The sequence below is a fragment of the Vicugna pacos genome, chromosome 3 (assembly GCF_048564905.1).
Source record: "Vicugna pacos chromosome 3, VicPac4, whole genome shotgun sequence".
NCBI lineage: Eukaryota > Metazoa > Chordata > Mammalia > Artiodactyla > Camelidae > Vicugna > Vicugna pacos.
In genome coordinates this window covers 98,934,109-98,956,146 of record NC_132989.1, presented here as the reverse complement: position 1 = coordinate 98,956,146, position 22,038 = coordinate 98,934,109, and the positions used below count along the sequence as shown (strand labels likewise).

The 22,038-nt window shown below is 38.1% G+C and overlaps 1 protein-coding gene across 4 annotated transcripts in view; it reads left to right on the top strand.

Moving 5' to 3' along the window:
- The window catches only part of CDH6 (cadherin 6), a 116,073-nt gene that overhangs the window by 73,753 nt on the left and 20,282 nt on the right, over positions 1-22,038 (top strand). For all 4 annotated transcript variants that reach the window (XM_006199636.4, XM_072958823.1, XM_072958824.1 and 1 more), the window contains 2 exons: positions 16,554-16,848; positions 20,020-20,139. In XM_006199636.4, the coding sequence (XP_006199698.1) occupies positions 16,554-16,848; positions 20,020-20,139 (415 nt within the window). The remainder of the gene's footprint in view (positions 1-16,553; positions 16,849-20,019; positions 20,140-22,038) is intronic.

The window sequence follows — 22,038 nt, the reverse complement described above, 5'->3', positions numbered from 1 at the left end:
AGAGAGTTAAAGGTTCAGATCCTCTGTGTTCCCACTGAGCTATTTTACCTCCATGCTCCACAAGCCAAACAGAGCCGGAGGTTGTCGGAAGGTCATAGACTCTACATGCTCATTATAACAAATCCCCCAGAACCCAGTCTGAAGACGTTGTTTTGTATCTCTTTACTCATCACCTTAACTTGTTTATACTATAATGAAACCATGTAAATACTGGATTTACACCAGAATTCTTCATTTTTTGTCATGTTAAGGGTCCACCCTAACAGGTGGGACTATAAATATACAGAATGCCAACATCTCAGTTTACATGGCTTTTCAAATCAAAATCCCTGTCATTTCAAAAATCGGTAACAACCCTTAACATATTGGTAATCCGTGATCAATAGATCCTTAAATCACTGATTTTTTTCATTTTCATTGATGTGAATGACAGAATTAGTACATTATTTTACATACGAGAAGCCATGAATATGTTGTAACCAGAGTTATAAATATGACTTTTAGAGGGCCCTACCTCGCCAGTCAAAATTAAAAGATGTCCTTCTAATTCTCTACTCATTTTTACCAAAAATAAACAGGTCCTGCCTTTGATAACCTTTGTCAAATGTAGAGATTATGTGTAGATGTTAATGTATCATTGGACCCTCAAGGAGTCAACTCTTCTTGTGTGGGAGCAAACTCCACCTTCCTACAAGCTTTTTTGTTGTCAGTTATTAAGATGACAATGTATATTATCCTGTCATCATATATGTCTTATATATGCATCATATCCTCACAAGCACGCTAAATATATCAGTATTCTTCACAAACCTATCTTTCCATTCAAAACTGAAGAAAAAGTTGAAAGAAAGTACAGAATTTTCCATAAAAGAATAAGAAAGTTTTTTTTCTTATTGCCACTATTGATAAATAGCTAAAAAGTAACAGCAACTATTCTCAAAGGTCAATGTGAGGAGTCAAATTTGAAATTACGTATCTGGAATAAGAAGAAAAGCAGCATCACAAAATGTTTCACATAAGAAATATTTATAGTTTCTTCCCAATTTTCCATTTACAACGAATACGTATGTATGAGAAAAGGGAGGCCTTTTAAAAGATTAAATGTATACATGTATGAAATATCTGAATAAATATTTTAGGTGAATTGGTGTGTTTCAGAAGACCTGAGGGCAGTAATGAGTCATAACAAAAAGCCTGAACTATCACTCGGGATGTGGGAATGAATGCTGACTTGAGGGAGCGGAGATTGTAATTAAGAAGGCAGATGAAGACGTTATCTTGGCTCTGGAATTTTCAAATAGATCTGGGGAGAAAATGCTTTTCATTTATTCAACAATTACTCACCAGAGACTGTAGAGTTAACAGCGTGAGCAGCCTGCCTGTGTCTGAGCCTCAGCCACACTGTGACGACCTGGGTAACACCGTGCAGGTTATTTAACCTCTCTCTGCCCCTCATTTCTTCAGCTGGTAAATGAGGGGAACAATAAAGTTGTTGAGGAGAAGGTTGGTCAAGCTAATACACAGAAAGAGCTTGGAATGGGGCCAGCATATTGTACTTGCTAGTAAGTTACCGAGGGAAGACCAGTAGAAGGACGGAAGGCATCCTACTGTGACATGTGCCTTCAGAGAACAAGAACAGTGAAGAAGAGAAGGCAGGACCAAAGGTGCCCGGGTGATGAGTCCTCTAATGTCCAGTCTCCGTCTCTGAAGTCAAGTACTTTGGTCCAGAAAATGGTGCCAGAACTGCTAAGGCAGCTGCAAACGCGACTCCAACAACAATTCAGAGGGCTAAGTACATGTAACGGAGCAAAGTTTTCTTTCTTATCCCAACCAAACTAAAAACAAAATAAGCACTACGCTTCCTGTGATTTGATGATCCTGGTAACTTTTGTAGACCTTCCGATTAAGGCTATTTATCATTTCATTTTAAAACATCATTACTTAACACCACAATTTGGAATTTATATTATTTAAACTACTGTGAAATGTTGAGACTGGTTAGATCTTGTTATTTTTTCCAATAAAACTTCAATATATCCAACAATTCAGAAAATGGCGATTGCATTTAGGGTGTAATGTTTTAAGTTGGAATCTTCATTGTTAAGTTGGATTTAATATCATGATATCCTTAAATGATTGAACCAAAGTTTTATTGTGGGAAAATTACTTTTGATTTAATTGTTTAATTACCCAGACTGCTTCACATTTTTAAGAGCAAAGTAATTAGTTCCTTGTTTAAGGTTGAAATTTGATCTTCAGTGTATTGAGTAGTGTTTTATATTGGGTCCCATGGCTGGACTTTCAATTAGTATTTTAGATATCGAATTTAAGCCTGCAAATACTTATATCTTTATAAACTCAGCAAGACCCTAGACTACACATCTCGCTCATCTTTGTATCCTTAAAGGTACCTGGCACAGATTTTGCACATTGGAAACAGCCAAATATGACTTCAGTTAAGCTGCAATGACCACAAAAGATAAAGTCCTACTGTGTTATCTAAGAACTGCCTCCCAGTTTATTGATGTGGATGATTTGATATGGATATTGTTGAGAGTGTTTTGTATCATTGACTTGACAACTGAAAATCTTGAAAGTTTAAGAATATATTAGATAGTAAACATATAAACCAAATTGATTATGAAAGTATTTCCATGGAACCTACTTCTAGAAATTTCACTTCAAAATGACATAAATATTTTATGATCCACTAAGAGAAAACTCAAGTTTCCTTAGTGGAAACCAGAAAAATCAAAGACTACACAGTTGTCAGTGCAGAAACTAACAGGAAAGATAAAAAGAGAATATATAGCAAATAATATCATATCATAAAGGTTGGTTCCTTTAAGACTCTTACAAATGAAAAGTTAGACGTTATTTAGGGTCTCAAACAGAAAAAAGTTTGAAACAAAATGAGAAAAAGCCAGAGTTGACCGAGAGGAAACATTTTTTTTTCTTAAAATTCCTAAGAAGCTACATTGTGCAGACAATTCAGGTACTCAGTAAAGAGAAATCATTTCAAACCTGCGATTGCTGATTGCAATGATTCACAAAAAGGTCAACTATATAGAAAAATGGGATAATACAGGAAGAGAAAAATTCTATATAATGACTAATCTTCTTTACCAACTGTATATTCTTCTAATCAACATATTTTGAGTTCTGACAGGAAAAATAATTATTTCTGAAAAAGAATCTCATCTTAACTCTTTCTACTATGTATGTTATGAGTACAGTTCAGAAGAGAGACATAAAAGAAAGTTTTGCTCTAAAACAGTTATGCAAAGCTTTAGCATACTTTCTTTTCTTCTCAGAAATTGTGAAGCATAAGAATCTGGTTCATTTACTTATTTAATCTGTAGCCCAAGGCTTTCTTTTTCAAATGAAAAATATTTTCCAGGAAGCGAACTTCCCCTTCAAAAATCAAGTAAAGCAAATTTTACTTTTGCATTTTCTGTAAGTTTGAGATGATTTCCAAATAAAAGTTTTTTAAATTTTTTAAAAAGAAATCAATAAAGCAGAACGGATTATAAGAAATTACTTTCTTATTCTATTTGTATCTTGAGTGTCCTGTCCACCCTCCCAGTTATATGTATTCTGTAAAAAAAATAAGGGGGTGGGGGCGGCTGTTTGCCTTGTGTGAAAGCTATGATCTTGGTGATTACCAATCTACCTGCCGCTTAAAGGGGAATGTAGTTTTAAAATCAAATCAAGAAAATTAAGTGACTTGGGCAAACCTGAGTGGCTGTACTCTTTCAGTTTTATCTCCTTTTCAACAGTCTAGGCATCACTTACTTGAGTTTTAAAATGGTAATGCAACGGTCAGAATCTTTACTGCAATGCAAACCATCAAGTAACCACTAAAGAAGAGGAGGGTCCTGGATGGGGAGGGACAGAACAGAAAACACAGCACAAGGGAAATCGTCCCCTGGCAGGTGAAGAGGCATCACAGATTGTTTTTTAGCCGAGTTTTACTGCAGAAAATCTGTAATGAGATAGGAGCAATGACAATATTTTTTCACATCATATCAGTTTATGAAGTGCTCCTGCATGTAGAAGCATCCCTCGGGTGATCCACCCAAGCACTCTTCCAGCTGAGCTGGATTCAGGCCTTTGGGGAGTGAGGAGGCAGTCCCAGAGGGGCTAGGAGACTAGGAGACCACAGCGCCATTGCTGGCAGAGTGCCAGAGCTGGGGCTGGAGTCCGGCTTTTATGACCTGGTTTATTTAGTCTAATACCCTTCCCTTATGTCACATTATTACCGTATTAAAGTAGTAGAGAGTATTTCAGGCATAGTGGGCAAATGAAACAGTAGCATGAAGGCTTAGGAGTTGAAACACTCAGGTTTATGGCACTAACATCACCATGAGAACAACTTTCCCTGGCGTGACCATCCGGACTGATTGTTTTCCAGTTAAAAAATAAATAAAATCTGTTCAAATTATTTAAGAAATTATAAACTGTTCCCATGCAAGAAAAACTAAAACTAGTAAATGAGTTCATAATCTTCTCTCCTAGAATTGCTCGCCATTATTTCTCTGGCTGTATGAGTGGGTTGCAGAACTCAATTAAATCATCCTTTATTGGGCATGTACAGGATGCTTGAGATTTATGGATTTGAATACTCTCCCTAAAGCAAACTACTTGTTTTATAAAGATACAGCTTTAACCTTTTAGATCCTAAGTAAGAGTCAACATAAGAATAGTATATCCAATATGTTTTTTACCTTTGAAAAAAAACACATTTGGGGAAAAGTCCATTAGTTAGTGAGGAATACAACTTTTTAAATTTCTGGTGCTTGAATCATCATGTCTCAAATGTCTGCATTTATCTAGTAATATTTTCTTCCAAAGTGTATTTGTCAGAGAGAGGAGAGAAAGAGAGAGGAGACAGGGGGAATGTGTGTGTGTGTGTGTGTGTGTTTCCTTAGATATGACAATTGCTGAAGAGATTACACTGTAAGGCAAAAAGTAGGATTGTAACTGGTGAGTTACAATGCCTTACTAAATCAATTTTTGACTGGGTATCTGGCTCCCAGCTTGATTTACCACTGGCTTTTTGAAAATGAAAATGTTAGACTAAGCAAGAGCTGAGACTAATGTCTCAGTCTGCCAAAGACCTTGGACTTCCAGAGCCAAGCAAAAGGCAGTAAACAGTGCCTTTTTGGGGAAATAACTTCATGCAGTGAACAAACCAAAAAGCATCTGTTTAATTGATAAATCCCAAGTGAACAGTAACATCTATTACAGTTTGTATCATTTGTGCCAATAGAATTTGCAAATAACTTAGCCTGGGGTCTAATATAATAAATATAACGAATCCAGAAACATTTATGATCTTGGCAGAGAGCACTCTTTGGTAGTATGCTCTGATGTGAATGAACAGACTTTGGGGTCAGGCAGATCTTGGTAACCTCCCTGGCTCTGCTGTTAACTTTGTATAAGTTGCTTAACCTCCCTGATCTCAATTTCTCTGAAGAAAAAAAAAAATGGAGAAAATAAAGCTAATCTCCCGGAGTCATTATGAGAATTAACTGATGTAACACACTCTTACATTACCTAGCCTATAGTAAATGCTCACCAAGTGTTAATTTTCTTCCTTTTTCACTGAAATTCTTGAAGGACCACATGCAGTTTCAGCTCACCTTGAATTCCAAAGATAAAGAACTACTGTCTTGGTTTCCTATTGCTGCTGTAAAGAATCATCACAAACTTAATGGCTTAAAACAGTACAAATTTATTGTCTTACGGCTTTGGAGGGCAAAAGTCTGAATTGGGTTTCACTGGGCTAAAATCTAGGTGTCTTTCTGGAGGTTCTCGGGGAGGACCCATTCCCTTGTCTTTTTGAGCTTCTAGAGGCTGCCTGCATCCCTTGGTTCATGGCCCCTTCCTCCATCTTCAAAGCCAACAGTGTAGCATCTTAAAATCTCTCTCTCTTACACATACACACATCTCAGTATCTGACCTTGGCTCCGTTGTCACAATTCCCTCTCTGACTCCAACTCTCCCCTACTTCTTTCCCTTATAAGGACCCTGGTGATTATATTGGACTCAACTGGATAATCCAGGCTAGTCTCCCTACTTCAAAATCTTTATCTTAATCACACCTTTAAAGTCTTTTTTGCCATGTAAGGTAACATAGTCACTGGTCCTGGAAATTAGGACATGAACATCTTTCGGAGAGCCATTATTCTGCCTAGCACAACTATCATAGTGCTGAAGTTTTGTTCATTTAATTGTTACTCTGGTACTTCTGACATTAAATGCAAGGTACTGAGTATAAAAGATAAATGTCAAGGGAATTAATAAATTTCCCAAGTTTAGATTTAAAATTCTTTCACTTTTAGCACTTTTCTCAAAAATGCTCCTTCATGTAACACAAGGTCTGTTTCAGTGGTTATTAAATCTAACAAAAGATAAAAGATTGAATTAAGTGGGGTCATGGAATCTCTGTAAATGCAGAACACTTTATGGTATTATTTAAACATATTTTTAAAGTTACAAGGTACACAGTAAGAACAGGTATGAGAGGATAGAAATATAGATAGAAGATGATAGATAGATAGATAGATAGATAGATAGATAGATAGATAGATAGATAGATAGATAGATAGAAAGAAAGAAGATTCGATCAGCGGTTCTCAAATGAGGCAATTTTGCCCCCCAGGGGACATTCAGCAATGTCTGGAGACATTTTTCGTGGTCACAGCTTCAAAGGTGCTACAGGTATTTAGTGGGTAGGGCCAGGGATGCTGCTAAGCATGTCATAATGCATAGGACAGTTCCGCTACAAAGAGTTACCCAGCCCAACTGTCAGTAGTGCAGAGGTCAGAAAATCTGGAATTAGATAGATCCTTGTAACTCAACACTTAAAATATTACTTGGTACAGCATAAACCTCTAATGATGTTCACAGAACTGAATGTAAACATCCAGAGAGAATACTTATGTTGTAATTAACAGAATAGACTGTGGTGTCAGACTGCCTGGGCTCAGATCCTGCTCCTGTTGGTTGTATGATGCTGAGAAGTTACCTAACTCTTACCTTGCCTCAGTTTCCTCATCAGTTAAGAGGTGATAGGAAGAGAGTTACACTGCCTAACAAATTGTATAATCTGTGTAACGAGTCCAGCACATTTCCTGACCCATAGTATGGCCTTAATAAATATCTGTGTTACTATTTTCCCAAATCTCAGACAGACCCATTGCCAAATGATTGATCATATAAGAGACAGCTTTAAAGATAAACTATTTTCACTGGTATAAAAAAATCAATCAAATTATTTATATTGTATAGAAGAATAGAGTTTTTCTGGTCATAAGAGGCAACATGGTGAAAAAGAGCACGGGATATGGAGGCTGCCTGATCCTAGGTTTTGTCAAAGAAAAAGAGATTTTTCTGGAATCTTACAGAGCCCATTTAACATATCAAGAGATGGACCTAGCCAACTCAAATAAAACTCATGAATCCCACTTATAAATATAATTACCAAAACTTATTGGTGCCAGGCTCTGGTCATTCTTCCTCCTCTAGTTATCTTGTCGGTTTTTATAATTGGCTCTTCCTCCCGCCAAAACTCGAGTGGTGGGGTATTCTTGAAACCAAGGGAGGGATTATTAAACACACAAACACACAGCCCTGTGTGTATGTAAAGTTTCTACTGGCATGAGACAGTGTATCTGAAGTCCAGGGAAGGATAGTGGCAAGTTTGTGAGTAAAGGTGAAAACAGTGATTTTTGCTCCTTTCCCTTTGAGGCAAATCATGTGGTGAGGGAGAAGCCCCTTTTAGCTCCCAGGAGCCTTCCTGGGCTTCTCCAGAACAAGGAAAGTATGGAGAATCTCACTGATAACACCTACCAAAGACAAAGCAACCCTGTAGCTAGGCCCACATTTGCCAAGGGCAATGGAGGAGTGACAGACATTAGGAGGTACATGATGCAATCAGACAGGCAGGGTGGCGCTAGCCACCTTGGACCCTGGAGAGCCAACATCGGGATTCCAGCTGCCAAAACCACAGATGCCCCCAGGGAAGGTAATGGATGAGAGCTATTGTCTAGAGCCCAGTGGACCAGAGGCAGTAGAGGACTGCCCTTGGCTCCAAAAGCCCCCGAATTTCCCTCTGATTTGGGACAGGTGCGTCTCTCCTCTTCATACACCCAGATGTCATCTTGGGCTGAATCAGGGGCAAAGGGAGAAAGCAAAAAACAGAAATACTGGGATTTATTTAGAAGCGTTATCTAAAGAGACTGTATTATTGAATCAGGAAGACTTTATTGGATTGCACTAAATTATTGACTCAATATTCAACCTAATATCAAGTTCCTAATACTCAGTGGGATTAGAGCTTGAGGGATAAGCTAAAAAAAAAAAAATAAGGAAGCTGCATCTTCCCATGCACATCTGAGTGCAGTGTGAAAAAAATACGTGGCCCTGCACCTCAAGGGAAGGATGCTTCTATTTTAGCTGACATTATGCTTTTATTACTCCAGGCACACATTCAAGGCCTCCTCCGATTTTCTCCCACACTGTGCCTTGACACCATGCCACATGCTCATACTGGTGGCTAAGCCTTTTTGCCCCACTCAGTGATCTAACCTCCAAGAAGTCTCCCTAAACCATCAAAGGGCTAACAGGTTCTCTGACTTCACCTTGTCCAGCTTACAAATTTCCTCTTTGTTGTTCTCCAGGCTTTTTTACCTTCTTATTCCTAACTAATACTTCTTAAGAGTGCACAAGTGTCTGATTTCTGCTTTTATTCGGTTTCTTTTATATATGAGTCAGCATTTCCAAGCCTAATTTGCAAGTATGTAGAAGGCAGGTATGAGTTTTTTTTTAATTCATTGCCTTATCAGCTCTTCAGGCCAATAAGTGTTTTAAAATGGTTTTGGTTGACAGTTAAATTATATTTTAATAGAACAATGTTTCCACGAAATGGAGCAATTTCCATTCATTTTCCATCAGTTTCAGCAACTGGATGATACTTGAAGTATGGTTCAGTAAAACCTTGAAGCTTCTTCACTCTTAACAGATGAATTCTATCCCAGCATTTATAATGGCCAAGGCATTTAAGGTACTTAAAACTTGTCTACTCTTTTCAACAAATCCAGTACAACTTGGCTTTATTATTGAGGTTTAATCATTTATTAAAGAACATTTTTTAGATCCAAGGTGATAACTTGAATTCTTCCCTCAGATTGCTCATATTAGACAATGCACTTCATGTTTGGTAGTAACTGCTAAATTATCTGGCAACTTTAGGAACTTATATTCTTGATATGTAGAGTTATCCTAAAATCAAGTAAGGAAGGGAATAGAGGACACTAAGATTTGTGGATTACCTTCTGTGTTCCAAAAACCTTCATTGATTATTGATATTTTATCCAATTTTATCTTTACAATTCATTCATTCTTTCTTTGTAATCAGTAATTACTGTAGATCTATAATGTACCAATATGTTGGGCACTGAGGATGCAGAAGTGAGCCAGACAGGTTTGGTGCCTTTTTTCATGAAATTTGCAACCTAGCTGTTTGCTGAATGAAACATGAAGACAGGTGCGAAATTCTCAAAACAAAATTGAGAATGTAGTGATGGCTAAGTGGGGAATAAATAGGGAGTGTAGAGCGAGAAAATATAACTTAGACTATCAGCCTAGGGAAGACTTCCCTGAGGAGATAAAGATTACAAAGATCTGACGTATGAATCAGATTAACCAGGTGAAGATGTTCAAAAGGACTTTATGCCAAGGGGACCACATGCAAGGGGACCTAGATATAAAAGAGACTAATATATCTTCAAGAAACTGCAATAAGGGAGGTACAGTAGAACAAGGGGTGTCAAGGAGAGAATGATAGCTGATGAGGCTAAAGAAAGGGGCTGAGATTGCAGTGGACTTTGGACACCTTGTTAAGGAGTGGGGATGGGGGCTTTATCCCAAGAGTAAAGAGGGAAAAAAAAAGGATTTAATTAGAAGAGAGTGGCATCTTCAGAGTTGGTGGTGGTAGTGTTTAAGCTGGTCTAGTTACAGAAAGGAAACAGATGGAAAGGAGGCAAGACTGAGTGTGTGTTAGACTGTTACAATAGACCAAGGCGAAATGGTGGTGACTTGGACCAGGGTGGCACCAGTGGGAATGGTGACAAGTAGGAGGAGAGTCAAGACAGGTAAGAGACAGAACTGATAAGAGTTGGTGGTTTAATGAATGTGGAGATGGAGGCAGAAGGGAAGGTCTAGGATGACTCTGGTGGTCTTTGTAGAAATGGGACATACAAGAGGAGGAATGGTTTGGGAGAGAAGGTGATGAGGTCAGTTGGGAAGTACTGAATATAAGTTGTCCAAGAGACTTGCCTGGGAATCAGCTGTATCCTTGACTCTGGATCTTGAGAAAATGTCTGCCCTGGGGTTATATAGAGATTTGGACCTTAATGGCACATAGATGATAGTTGAATCTCTGAAAAAAGGTTGATAATCCCTTTTGGGGAAAGTATGTGAAATGAGGAGAGACAAGGAGGACTTAAAACATAGGTCTAAGGAATGAAAACAGACTCACAGACGTAGAAAGCAAACTTATAGTTACCAGAGGAGGAAGGGGGTAGGAAGGGATAAATTGGGAGTTCAAGATTTGCAGATACTAACTAATATATATAAAATAGATAAACAACAAGTTCTTACTGTATAGCACAGGGAACTATATTCGATGTCTTGTAGTAACTTATGGTGAAAAATAATATGAAAACGAATATGTGTGTGTTCATGTATGACTGAAGCATTCTGCTGTACACCAGAAATTGGCACAACATTGTAAACTGACTATACTTCAATTTTTATATATATATATATATATATATATATATATATATATATATACACACATATATGTATACACACACACACAAAGACATAGGTCTAAGGAGTATCAATGTTTAACAGACAAGTAGAGGAGGAATACCTGGCAAAGTTAATTCTGAGTTCTGTCTTATAGATGACAGCATGAAAACTAAGATAATTAAATTAATTTAGTTGATTAATAGGAAAGTCAGATTTCAGACCAAAATTTTTCCACCTTTAAAATCCATCCTCTGAATACTTCACATTTATGATGCAAGAATAACTTATTGAAGTATATCTCTTGAGCTAGGCCTTCTGTTAAACATATTATATATATTGTTTTATTAATTTTCAGAGCAACCTTCCTGTAAACTAAGTATTGGTATTATTCTTATCATGTAGGTGAGGAAAATGAGACTTGGAGAAATTAACTAGGTTCCCTGAAAGTACACAACTACTGCATAGCATGAATTTATACCCATTTCTTTCCCTTGCCCAAGACCATGCTTTTAACATTATGATTGTGCTAATTAAGACAGTGGTTCTCAAACTTGAGCATTCATCGAGTTACCTGGAGGGCTTCTTAAAACACAGATTGCTGGGCTGGGCAACACCCTTTGACTTTCCGGAGGTAGGTAGGGCCTGAGAATTTGCATGACTAACTAGTTCCAGCCACTGCCACAATACTATGCTGCCATCGGCATTTAAATTTGTAAAATAACTTAGTTAACTCATACTAAATCACTAACATTCAAATATAGCATATTAAAATATATACTATAAATTTTTTTAAGATATTTTAATTTACCTAACCCTATGATTTCTAAAACAGAATCCACTTCCTAATCCCTGCCATGTACTTCAAGAAATTTATTCATGACATAAACTCTACCCAACAAGCTCTTCACAATTTTTACAACTTTAAGCATATTTATTATCATTATGTGTGCATGCATTATGCAGAGAGATGTATGTATATATATACATTCACATATACATATTGAATTCAGTTAAGCTTCAATTTGTCCTTCAATTTGACTGTAAGTTTATTTTCTTAATCTAAAACAATATTCAATCTATTTAGCACGCAAGTGTTCTCTCTGCTGTAACTCCAGTTTCTACACTTCAATCCCAATCGGACAGCATCTTTTCGCTGTTCTCTGTCCTATGACATCTCTGGTTAGAAATCATTACATGTCTTAAAGGGCCACATTACACTCTGTGAACATTAGGCCATAATCCAATTTTTCATTTCAGCAAAAAAATCACACGATTCCCTCCCCAAGCCCCTTTCAGGATGTTGTAGGTACTTCCAGCTGTGCCCTGAAGGTCAGCTTCTGTTTAGACTCTGCTTTCTGTCCCAGAGATGCATATACGTAGAAGATGCCGTTTGCTTACTGACTCAGATAAGTGACTCAGTAACACATAGGTAATGGGAGGGAGGGGGAGCATTAACTACCTCCATAAACCACTAAAAACCTGCACAATTAGTGTTACACCTTTGAATTAGAGTCAAAATCAAGTTGAGAAGTAGCACATGTAACAGGTAAAAAGATACTGGCACAGCTTTGGTGACGCCTGCCACGGGGCCATGCCTACAACCCCGAATCCCTGTATTTGTTTGTCAAGGTGCTGCATTTTAAAAAATAGTAATAAATCAACAGAAAAACAAGCAAAAACCAAGAGCTCCTTCTGCAACAAAATGCTACAGGTACAGTAGTTAAAAAAAAAAAATAAAGTCCTGCCAGCCCCAGATGCCTTTCTGAGGGAAGTGGATAATTTTTACTTGATGGCGAATCGTTAAAAGTGAACCAGATGATTAAACTTAATGGAACAGCCACATTAAACTGAAATTAGTAAAAACATGCCTCAGGAAACCTACAACCTTTTATTTGTTGTTGTTTAACTTCTGCCTTTTACAGTAGCCATGATGAATGACATCACAAAAGGAAAAATCCAATTAAAATCTAAGAGCTCAATAAACCCGTAATGTCTGCTTGTCACCACCGCTTTTACTTGCCCTGATGTCTTACGTCTCCTCTTTTCCCCAAGAAGAGGGAAAAGAACTGGCCTCAGGGGAGTTCCACGGAAGGGGAGCACACAAAGGCTTCTGGAGGTTTCTGTCTATGCACTCCATCAGATGCAGACCCTGCACTTGGAGGGGGATGAGGTTAAATTGTTTTATGATCATACAAAGCCCGAGCGAAGAGATGCATTTTCCCACTAGTTTTCAAATATTGATAAATCAGAATTGGGATCTGCAGAGCAATCCCTGTTCACGCTCCTAGTTGGCGTCTCCGCTGCCCTTTTATATCCTCTCGGTGTTTGTTCTATAAGTCATCAAAATGGTCTCTCCTGACAGCTAAAAATAAGTTTCTGATTACTTTTACCTGAATAAATCTTGTGACCAGATGTGGTATTCACCTACTAAGTGTGCAACAATTACATATTGAAAGTATGATGAAAGAGCCCGCCGAAGGGAGTCTATGATCTAGTGGAATGCAGAATATAATAAATCACAGGGAAAGACAGCAATTGCCACCCAGTAGAAGAATGCTGGCTTTTGATAACGGATTTTACCTTCGAGATATCATGTGTTTGTAAAACTGGGTTTTCAAAGTCCTCAAGACAAAGTTCTCAAAGTCAAAATACAAGCAAAAACCTGTCTTATGAACTAAGAGCTAATAATGGTAACAATATCTTAAATTCGGAAGGCACTTTATAATTTATAAAACATGTACTTTTATCACATTTATGTAGGAATTAATACAGTATTTGTATAGTCTCTACATTCTTTATGACAGCCTTGTCCTGTAGCTCTAGCATCCTCATATGACTGATGAAGATCCTGGCACAAGGAGGTTAACTGACTCTCCTACCATCTTGTATTTGGTGAGTGAGAGAGAATGAGCAAGGCCCACACTTGAGACTCCTGGTGTGATGCCCCCTGCATGGCGCAGGGCTGCAGAAGGTGGCTGCCCTGGAGCCAGATCCGATGGGCAGTGACTGTGGTTTTGTTACTCACCAGTTAATGAAATAGCTTTACAAGAGTGCTCTTCAGTCATTAGAATTTGACGATGGAGAGTTAAAATCTTCCCCAGTGGCTCTTTCTGTGTAATCAGGGCTTCAGCGTTTTCTTATCACATCACACCGCACAATCACGGAGCGCTCTTGTTTTACATTTCGTATTACATTTGTCTCACTTCTAAGCAATTTCCTCCCCGTTCCCATTTATCTTTTGCATTATTTCTGTCAGAATTGCTTTCAAGGCTACTAATTGTGTGAATAATACTCTCTTCCTTGAACTCTACGATTAACAAGCATGAGCTGTGTGGCACTGGACATAATTTATCTCTTGAAACAAGGAGGGTGCACGGAATAACTTATAAATCCCTTCTTGCACTCAAGTTCTAATCTGACTCTCACACAAGCTGTGCAATTTGGGAGACGCCCCATAAACTGGAGTCTCCGTTTTCTTGACTCTGCATTGATGGATTCAATTAGCTCATGTTTCCCAAAATGTGTTTCTTGGAAAACTGTTTTGAGGACTATCAATATGAATCACACCCAAAAAAATTCATTACGTAAGAAAGTTCAGGAAAGCCAGAGAAATAAAGTTCAGCAGTATAGATCTGGACTGTAGGCACTCACAGCCTTTCCAGCCTTAATGGGCACTGGGTGCCTCCAAGGAAGAGGCAGAAAATGAAATGTTTCCCAAACGTATTGGGCCACAGAGCCCTTTTTCCCTCAGCATTTTGTACAAATGATACTCCAGGGGATACACTTTTAGAAAGGCTGGGTTAAATTATTTTTGAAATTCCCTTTTCCCCTGAGATTCAATTTTCAAACGGGTTTGTAGACACTACTCCGAACGTTCCATGCAGTATTGGTCGCGAGGACACAGAGTTGGTTTCCCTGTTGCTGTTGTTGCCATGACGGTTGCAACATGGCCCATATTCTGTTTAGAGTTGAAATGAGGCGGAGATTGTTACCAAGCTGAATTTGGGTCCGCTCGCCTGCCACACAGCAAAGCCAATCTGTTGACACCGTGTTATAATGAAGGAAAATACAGCGTTTATTGCAGGCAGCAAGTGAGGAGAACAGGCAGCTCATGCTCAAAAGATCCCAACTCCCCAGGGGCTTTCAGGGATGTATTTTTAAAGGTAATATTTGGGATGAAGGTCTCAGCTCGTGGACCTCTTTCTGATTGGTTGGTGGTGAAGTTACAGGGTGATGCTTTGGGAACCTTAATCATCAAACTTCTGGTTCCAGTCTGGGATCTATGGGCTTGTGGTAGCCTGCAGTCACCATCCTCCACCTTGTGTGGGGGTCTTAGTTTCTGCAGAACTCAAAAATATGTATCAGATTGTTATGTATATCCCTTCAGGAGGAACTAGGACTCTGTTTTATCACTGAACTGTTGGCTTTTCCTTTGTTTCTGCATCCCCTCGGTCCCCTAACTAGTCGCTGCTTGAGTCTGCTCTTTAGAACTCAGGAAAGGCCTAGGGGACTAAAGCCTGTCTCTACCAACAAGGAACAGGGAACAGGAGGGGCTTTTGTACCCAGGAGGGCCCCGCAGGGTCCTGCTCGGTTTCAAGATTAGCAGCATTCCCACTAAAACTAACTTGTCTATATGTAGCTGATACTTACAGCTGAAGTCTGCAAATAGTTCTCCTTAATAAAAGCTACTGTTTGAAAAAGCTTATGAAATAGGGTTAGATTATCTAGAGACCTGTGAGATACTGCCTAAACTTTTGCTGAGGTGGGGAAAAGGAACTCAGGAAACAACAAGGGAGTCAACACATGGGAATAAAATTCAGGACAAGTAACATGGGCTTCTTTTCCAAGTCAGGATCATCCTCTTCACTTCGGTACTATCTTCACATTCATTTAATCCAACTCTTCACTGGCTGTTAATTTATCAGAGCCTCTGCTTGATTACCTTCAGGAGCAGGGAGCCCACCACATCATAAGGTAGACTATTCAGTTTTAGGCTGCCTGTACTTTTTAGAAGGTCCTTTGCTGTATTAAACTAAAATATACGTTAAATGTTCTTATTCCAAGTGATCTTATAAGTTGCCTAGTTGGTGGGTTTCAAGGTATTGTGCCTGGCAGCACTTCAGGTGTTTCTCAAACACTTCAAGTTGAATTTCATAATAAATAAATTTCACATATTCCTAGAAAACTGATTACAACTCCATCATATTAGAATCCAGGTGATTGACTAGCTTCCCTAAATTCACCAAGAAAGTGTGGAGGCAGAATGTACTCAAGTCCTTCTCATTCAAAAGCCAAAATCCTTTTCTCAATAGTATGTCTTCTCTGGTGTATCTGTGGACATAAAAGTGAGGTGCAGAGTGTACTAGTAGAATGTGAGAGCTGTCGTGAAAATAAGAAAATAGCGAAAATAGTTTCTTTCCAGCCAGGCTAATATGTCCTTGGGCATCTTGCTATTGCTCTGGACTTTAGTTTTCCATTCTTCAAAATAAGGATTACTAAATTTTATTCAAGCTCTGTTCCAGTTCTGGAAATTTCTGTAATTATAAGGAAACATGTTCATGAACGGACGGCATTTACTATTGAGGATTTAAGCAAACAGTAAAAGAAAAAAATTCTGCAACCCCTAGAAAGAATTGAATGAAAGTTAATGTAACATTGCATCATAAAGACAAGCAGTTTAGGATCACATGCTTGACTTTTATTTTCTTTAATTTTTTTTTCTACACTAGTTACATTCAGACCAGGATAGAGGAGATGGATCACTTAAATATATCCTTTCAGGAGATGGAGCAGGAGATCTCTTCATTATCAATGAAAACACAGGGGATATACAAGCCACCAAGAGGCTGGACAGGGAAGAAAAACCTGTTTACATTCTTCGAGCTCAGGCTATAAACAGAAAAACAGGGAGACCCGTGGAGCCCGAGTCTGAATTCATCATCAAGATCCATGACATCAACGACAATGAGCCGATATTCACCGAGGAAGTTTACACGGCGACTGTGCCCGAGATGTCTGACGTCGGTGAGTGGGATGTGATTCAGCCATTTCCTCTAGGGCATCAACTGAGTATTGAATCCTGCGAGTGAAATTTACTGAGTTGAATGAACTTAGATGCTAAATTCTAAAAGAATTTCAAACAATCTATTTATGTCCTTTTTGAAATTGTCCCAGTGTTTCCTAACATTACTCTAGTCTTACCTTTTTGTTTTGTTTTGTTTTTGTGGGGTTTTTTTGGGGTGGGGGGTAATTAGATTCTTTTTTTTTCTAATTGAGGTACTGGGTGTTGAAACCAGGACCTTGTGCATGCTAAGTGCACACTCTGCCACTGAGCTACACCATCTCCCTAGTCTTCTCATTTTTAAGAAAACAGCATCTCCTCTAGTGATTAGGGTATGAAATGTGGCAGGGTGAGAGGGGAAGGGAGGAAGAGAGAGACCGTCTCATCTACTTCCTCTCCCACTCTAAATCCCCACTTTATTTCTTGGACTGAAAGACAACAGCCCTCTCTATTTCTCTAAGCCCATAGTGATATCAAGTTCCAGGTAAGGATCTCCCCAACAGAAAACAAAAGCCTGAATTTACAGTCTAGGCTAAAGTGTAATTATATTTGAGAATGAGACTCAAAGAAAACTTTTTAAAATCCACAAACAGTATGCAGATGATGTCTAGGGGACATATTCTTTACTAAGTGGTGGAAATCAAGGGACTTTCATGACATTAATATGGTAAATTAATATTTTGTGCACCAAATCATACTACCAATTTTAAATCGTACTACCAATTTTAAAGTAAATGTGTGTGTATTTAATTTGCCTAGATGGGGAAAAGGTAAATAGAATTTAAATTAAGGGAAAAAATCCTACTGACATCACTGTTAGCCACATTAAAACACTTCATAGGAGACAGAAATTTTAAAGTACTTGTATGAAGGGTTATTTTAAGTTTCATTCAGTGTCAAATTCAAAAGGGCTAAATTGCATAATAAAAACATTTCTATAATTCTGTGAGTCAGCTGTCAGAGACATTTTCAGTTCACAGTTCTAAGACTCGGAAAATACCTAATCCACAGAAATGATTATGAAACATCTACATTTTTCTCACAAAGAAGCTGCGCATCTCATTACTTCAAGTCAGTTTGTTGTGTTAGAAGAATCACAAACCATCGCCCAAGTTAAGTGGAGAATTGGAGTTCTTTTCAAAGGAAGATTTGTTAGGAAAAATATTTTTCCTCTGAGTGGTAAAGGAGGAGGAAGAGTGAATGAAGGACAGTCTTGTGATCAGCACCACACAGGGCAGCTGTAACCAGGTGTGCAAGGTGTGACTGCACAACTATAGGGGGCGCCATTTTACTTTTGAAGCCACTATAAAATTGAATATGTTTTATAAATATTGGGGGTAGCTGATAGTAACCCGTCTTGAGGAAGAGAAGTCTTTCTGGTTTGCACACAGGCACAGTTATGTTGATATTCATCATTATCATAAATTAACATGTCATTGTGATAGTAAAGGTATCCTAAGGGAATTACATAAAGGTAGTAGAACAACAGCAGGGTGGTGGCAAACAAACCTGAATTTGAAACAATCGCCACTAAGAAGCAGCAATGTGGCCTTAAATAAATGACTTGCTGTCTCTGATCCTCCAGTTCCAGAGCTATAAAAAAAAGAAGTAATAAATATCGACTCCTAAATCCTTATCATAAGGATGAAGGGAGAAACTAAGTGCAGAGCCCCCCATATAACATCTGGCAACTAATAGGCACTCAAAATATCCAGACAATCATATTCTAAAAGCAATCAAATTTTGTATCGATGTCAAGTAATGTAGGTGATTGTTAACTTCTGTTAGCTCCTGTTCTAAAATCATACAATTCTCTCATTCCCCCACCTCCGTTCCTCCCTTGCCAGATTACAAGGACGGGTGCTCTATCTCATGCATCAAACATGCTACCTGCAGAGCACCCAACTGTAACACTATACAGTATATTTGTTCGGTAAATGGAATTGGTTAGATATTACAAAAGCAATGTAAAAATTCTAACATTCCCTAAATGTGACTTCTCTGCTCTGTTCGTGGACAAGAGAATTCTAACAGTGTGCTTACTCTTTATCTAATATGAATACCAAAAGTCAGCCTGAAAAGGATCTTAATCAGAGGGTCTTGCCCTTTTGGGAAGTCACAGACCCCTTTGAGATTCAGATAAAATCTGTGGATCTTCTCCTCAGTGTAATACACATGTAGACATACATACAAAAATTTGCATGGAGTTTCATGGAGATTGGGGATACTTTGAAGTTATTATTAACATGTGGTCTCTAAAATAAGAATGCCAATCTAAAACGTCATAGCCTTCTATGTACATTTCATTATAATCATCTTTTGGGATTGTAAATTCCAGATGTGTATGCTCTGCTGTTCCAATTAATTCTTTATTTAATTCAAAACACTTCTCTTAAGGTTCAAGGTCTTTCAACCTCTCAGAATTATCAGAGATTAGATTTACTACTTAGGATGCTTTTATTTGCAGGTAACAGAAAATCCAGTTCAAACTATTTTAAACAATGGAAGTATTTATTGGCCACAATACTTTAGTCCAAAAATAAAGTGGACTTTGAACATGGTTTGATTTGGGTTCTAGCTATTTCTCTGTAATTTTCTGTCTATTCAGCCTTGTCCTCAGGCTGGCATTTCTAAGATCACAAAATAGCTGCTACATTTGCAGGCTTCACATCAGCACATTACAGTCCAGGAGTGAAAAAGCACCTATGACATAGCAAATTTCCAGCAAAATCATGAATGGCCCCTTGATTGAACGATCCCTAAAACTAATCCTTGTTGAAAAAGTAGTGCACAATGACAGTTGATTTAGGCCTAGATAACTTGAAAAAATCACAGTAGCAAGAATCCAATCAAATCTCACCCTAAGAGGTGGGTTGGAATCAGTTCCACTCAAAGTCATGATCATTCCCAGGCCTTCCTTTAATCTAATCCTTACGATATTTATAAACGTTCGTCACATTGCTTCAGAGTGAGGAATCCAAGTCTTTGTAGTCTGGGACCCTGCTGGAGTTCTCCACTGCCCTGCCGTGATAGTTTTGTACAGAAGTAAGATTGTGCTTTCTCCTTATGTGTGTGTATCAAGGATCCATAATGAACCCTTAATTTATTTTTAATTCATGTTTCTGTCATTACAGGCACGTTTGTTATCCAGGTCACTGCAACTGATGCTGATGATCCGACGTACGGGAATAGCGCTAAAGTTGTCTACAGCATCCTACAGGGGCAGCCCTATTTTTCAGTTGAGTCAGAAACAGGTTAGAATTCCTTCTGGATCTTCTTTTTACAAAATCTGTAATTTTAATTGACATGCTCAGCTGAGCTAGCCTCTTTTTAAATAAAAACAGTGTGATTGAATTTTCTTAGCTTCACCTCCCCAGTACCAATGATATAGTTGTAAACATGACATTCAGATCATTTTAATCAAGACATCGAACAATGGATCTTTCATCCACTGTGTTTATACAGGGTATATTTAGAAAAACTACACATTGCTTTATTTTTTCCTCCAGTTTGAGATAAAGCGAAAAGGCCAATCCCTTCTGATAGCCAGTAGAGCTATTTACTTTTATTCTGTTTCTTCTCTTTTTAGTTATTTGGTAGGACTGCATCTCTCCACCCTTCTCTGAAGCTATATGTAGCCACATGATTTATTTGGGCCAATCAAGTGTGGCCGTGACACGAGTCATTTCCAAGCAGAATTTTTAGACCTGGTGCACAGTCTACCATGTTCCCTTCCTCTTGTCACAGTGATCATGGATGGAAACCAATGTTGAGTGGGTCTCCAGCCTGAATGCATAAGGATTGTCATGAGCAGAGTCTCTTACTGGCCTGCACAGAGCAGTTTAGTTCTGTTCAGCCACTGAGATTTTACTTTGTTCATTATCACATTGTCTAGCCTATCCTTACTGATACCGTCCTAAAAACCAAAGTAGATTGTCTTAATGGAATCCTTTTTGCAACGTCTCATTTTTCTGCACTTTCTCTACAGAGTTGCTTACTAACTTACGATGATTTTTTTTTAGTAAATGTCATGTGTACTGTATAGTAAATTCTATGCATATTTTTGCTATCAAAATAGGAGTCAGTTTCCTTTTATACAATTTTCAAGCATCCATTGTTGTTAGTAGAAATCAAAACCTTTTTAGTGTACTACATCCAGTTGGAAATTGATGTAAGAGGAGCAGTGAACCTGGAAAGAATCCCAAGGATAAAGAAAATATTGAGTTTAAAAACAGTGAGGATGAAAAATTAGAATTATTCAGTTTAAAGGACAAAAGGTTAAGGTGATCTCCTGTATTTAAATAGAGAAGTACTATTATTTGGAGAACAGAAAGCAGTTTTACTTTCACTGAAGCCAAGAATATAGGAATAAAATTAACCTGTTGTCTGAGGTATTCTTGTCAAAAATTTTTAAAGGTATTTTCAACTTTATTAGTTGTTAAGCACTGAAACGTGCCACCAGAGGAGGTTATAAAGACGTCTCCAGAGATTTTTGAAATAATGTTGTTAACTTAAGCATAAGCCTTACACAGAAATTAGGCAAACTTTAAGAAGTTCTTTCAACCAATTATTTTGTAACTACCTGGCAACAGAGATAAATTTTACCTAACTTAAGAATGTTGGTCAGTGCTGGGACCCATTGAACTAACAGTCACATCAGCTTTAGGGAAAAAAATTCTCTAGGTTCATATGAGATGATCGTTATGAGAGAACTGATACTGTGCTTTCATAAGACCATAGTTTTGTGGTTTAGAAAATCCTCAGAACATTTATTATGGTGGATATATTTGATGAGCAATTAGCCAGTTCGGTAAAGTGAAACTCAAGGGCCAGTTCAAGTATATGACTTTCTTAACAATTTCCTCAGAGTACACCCACGTGTCTTTTATCAAGCAGTTGGCGTAGTATACCCTTGTGCCACACACCAAGTTATATTTGGCTGTTGTCATCTTATAACACTTAATATTTGTACTATGTACAGTCTGCGTTGTTGCAGCAGGTGACTCTTACTTGCTTTCATTTCTCCTTGCATCACAGGTAGATATTAATGTATCTAACGCTCCATGTGGTTTTAATTTCCTGCAGTACAAAGGCTACCTCTAATCATCCTTATGGTTACCCATGACATCTGCATAGTGTTATGCATGTTGTGG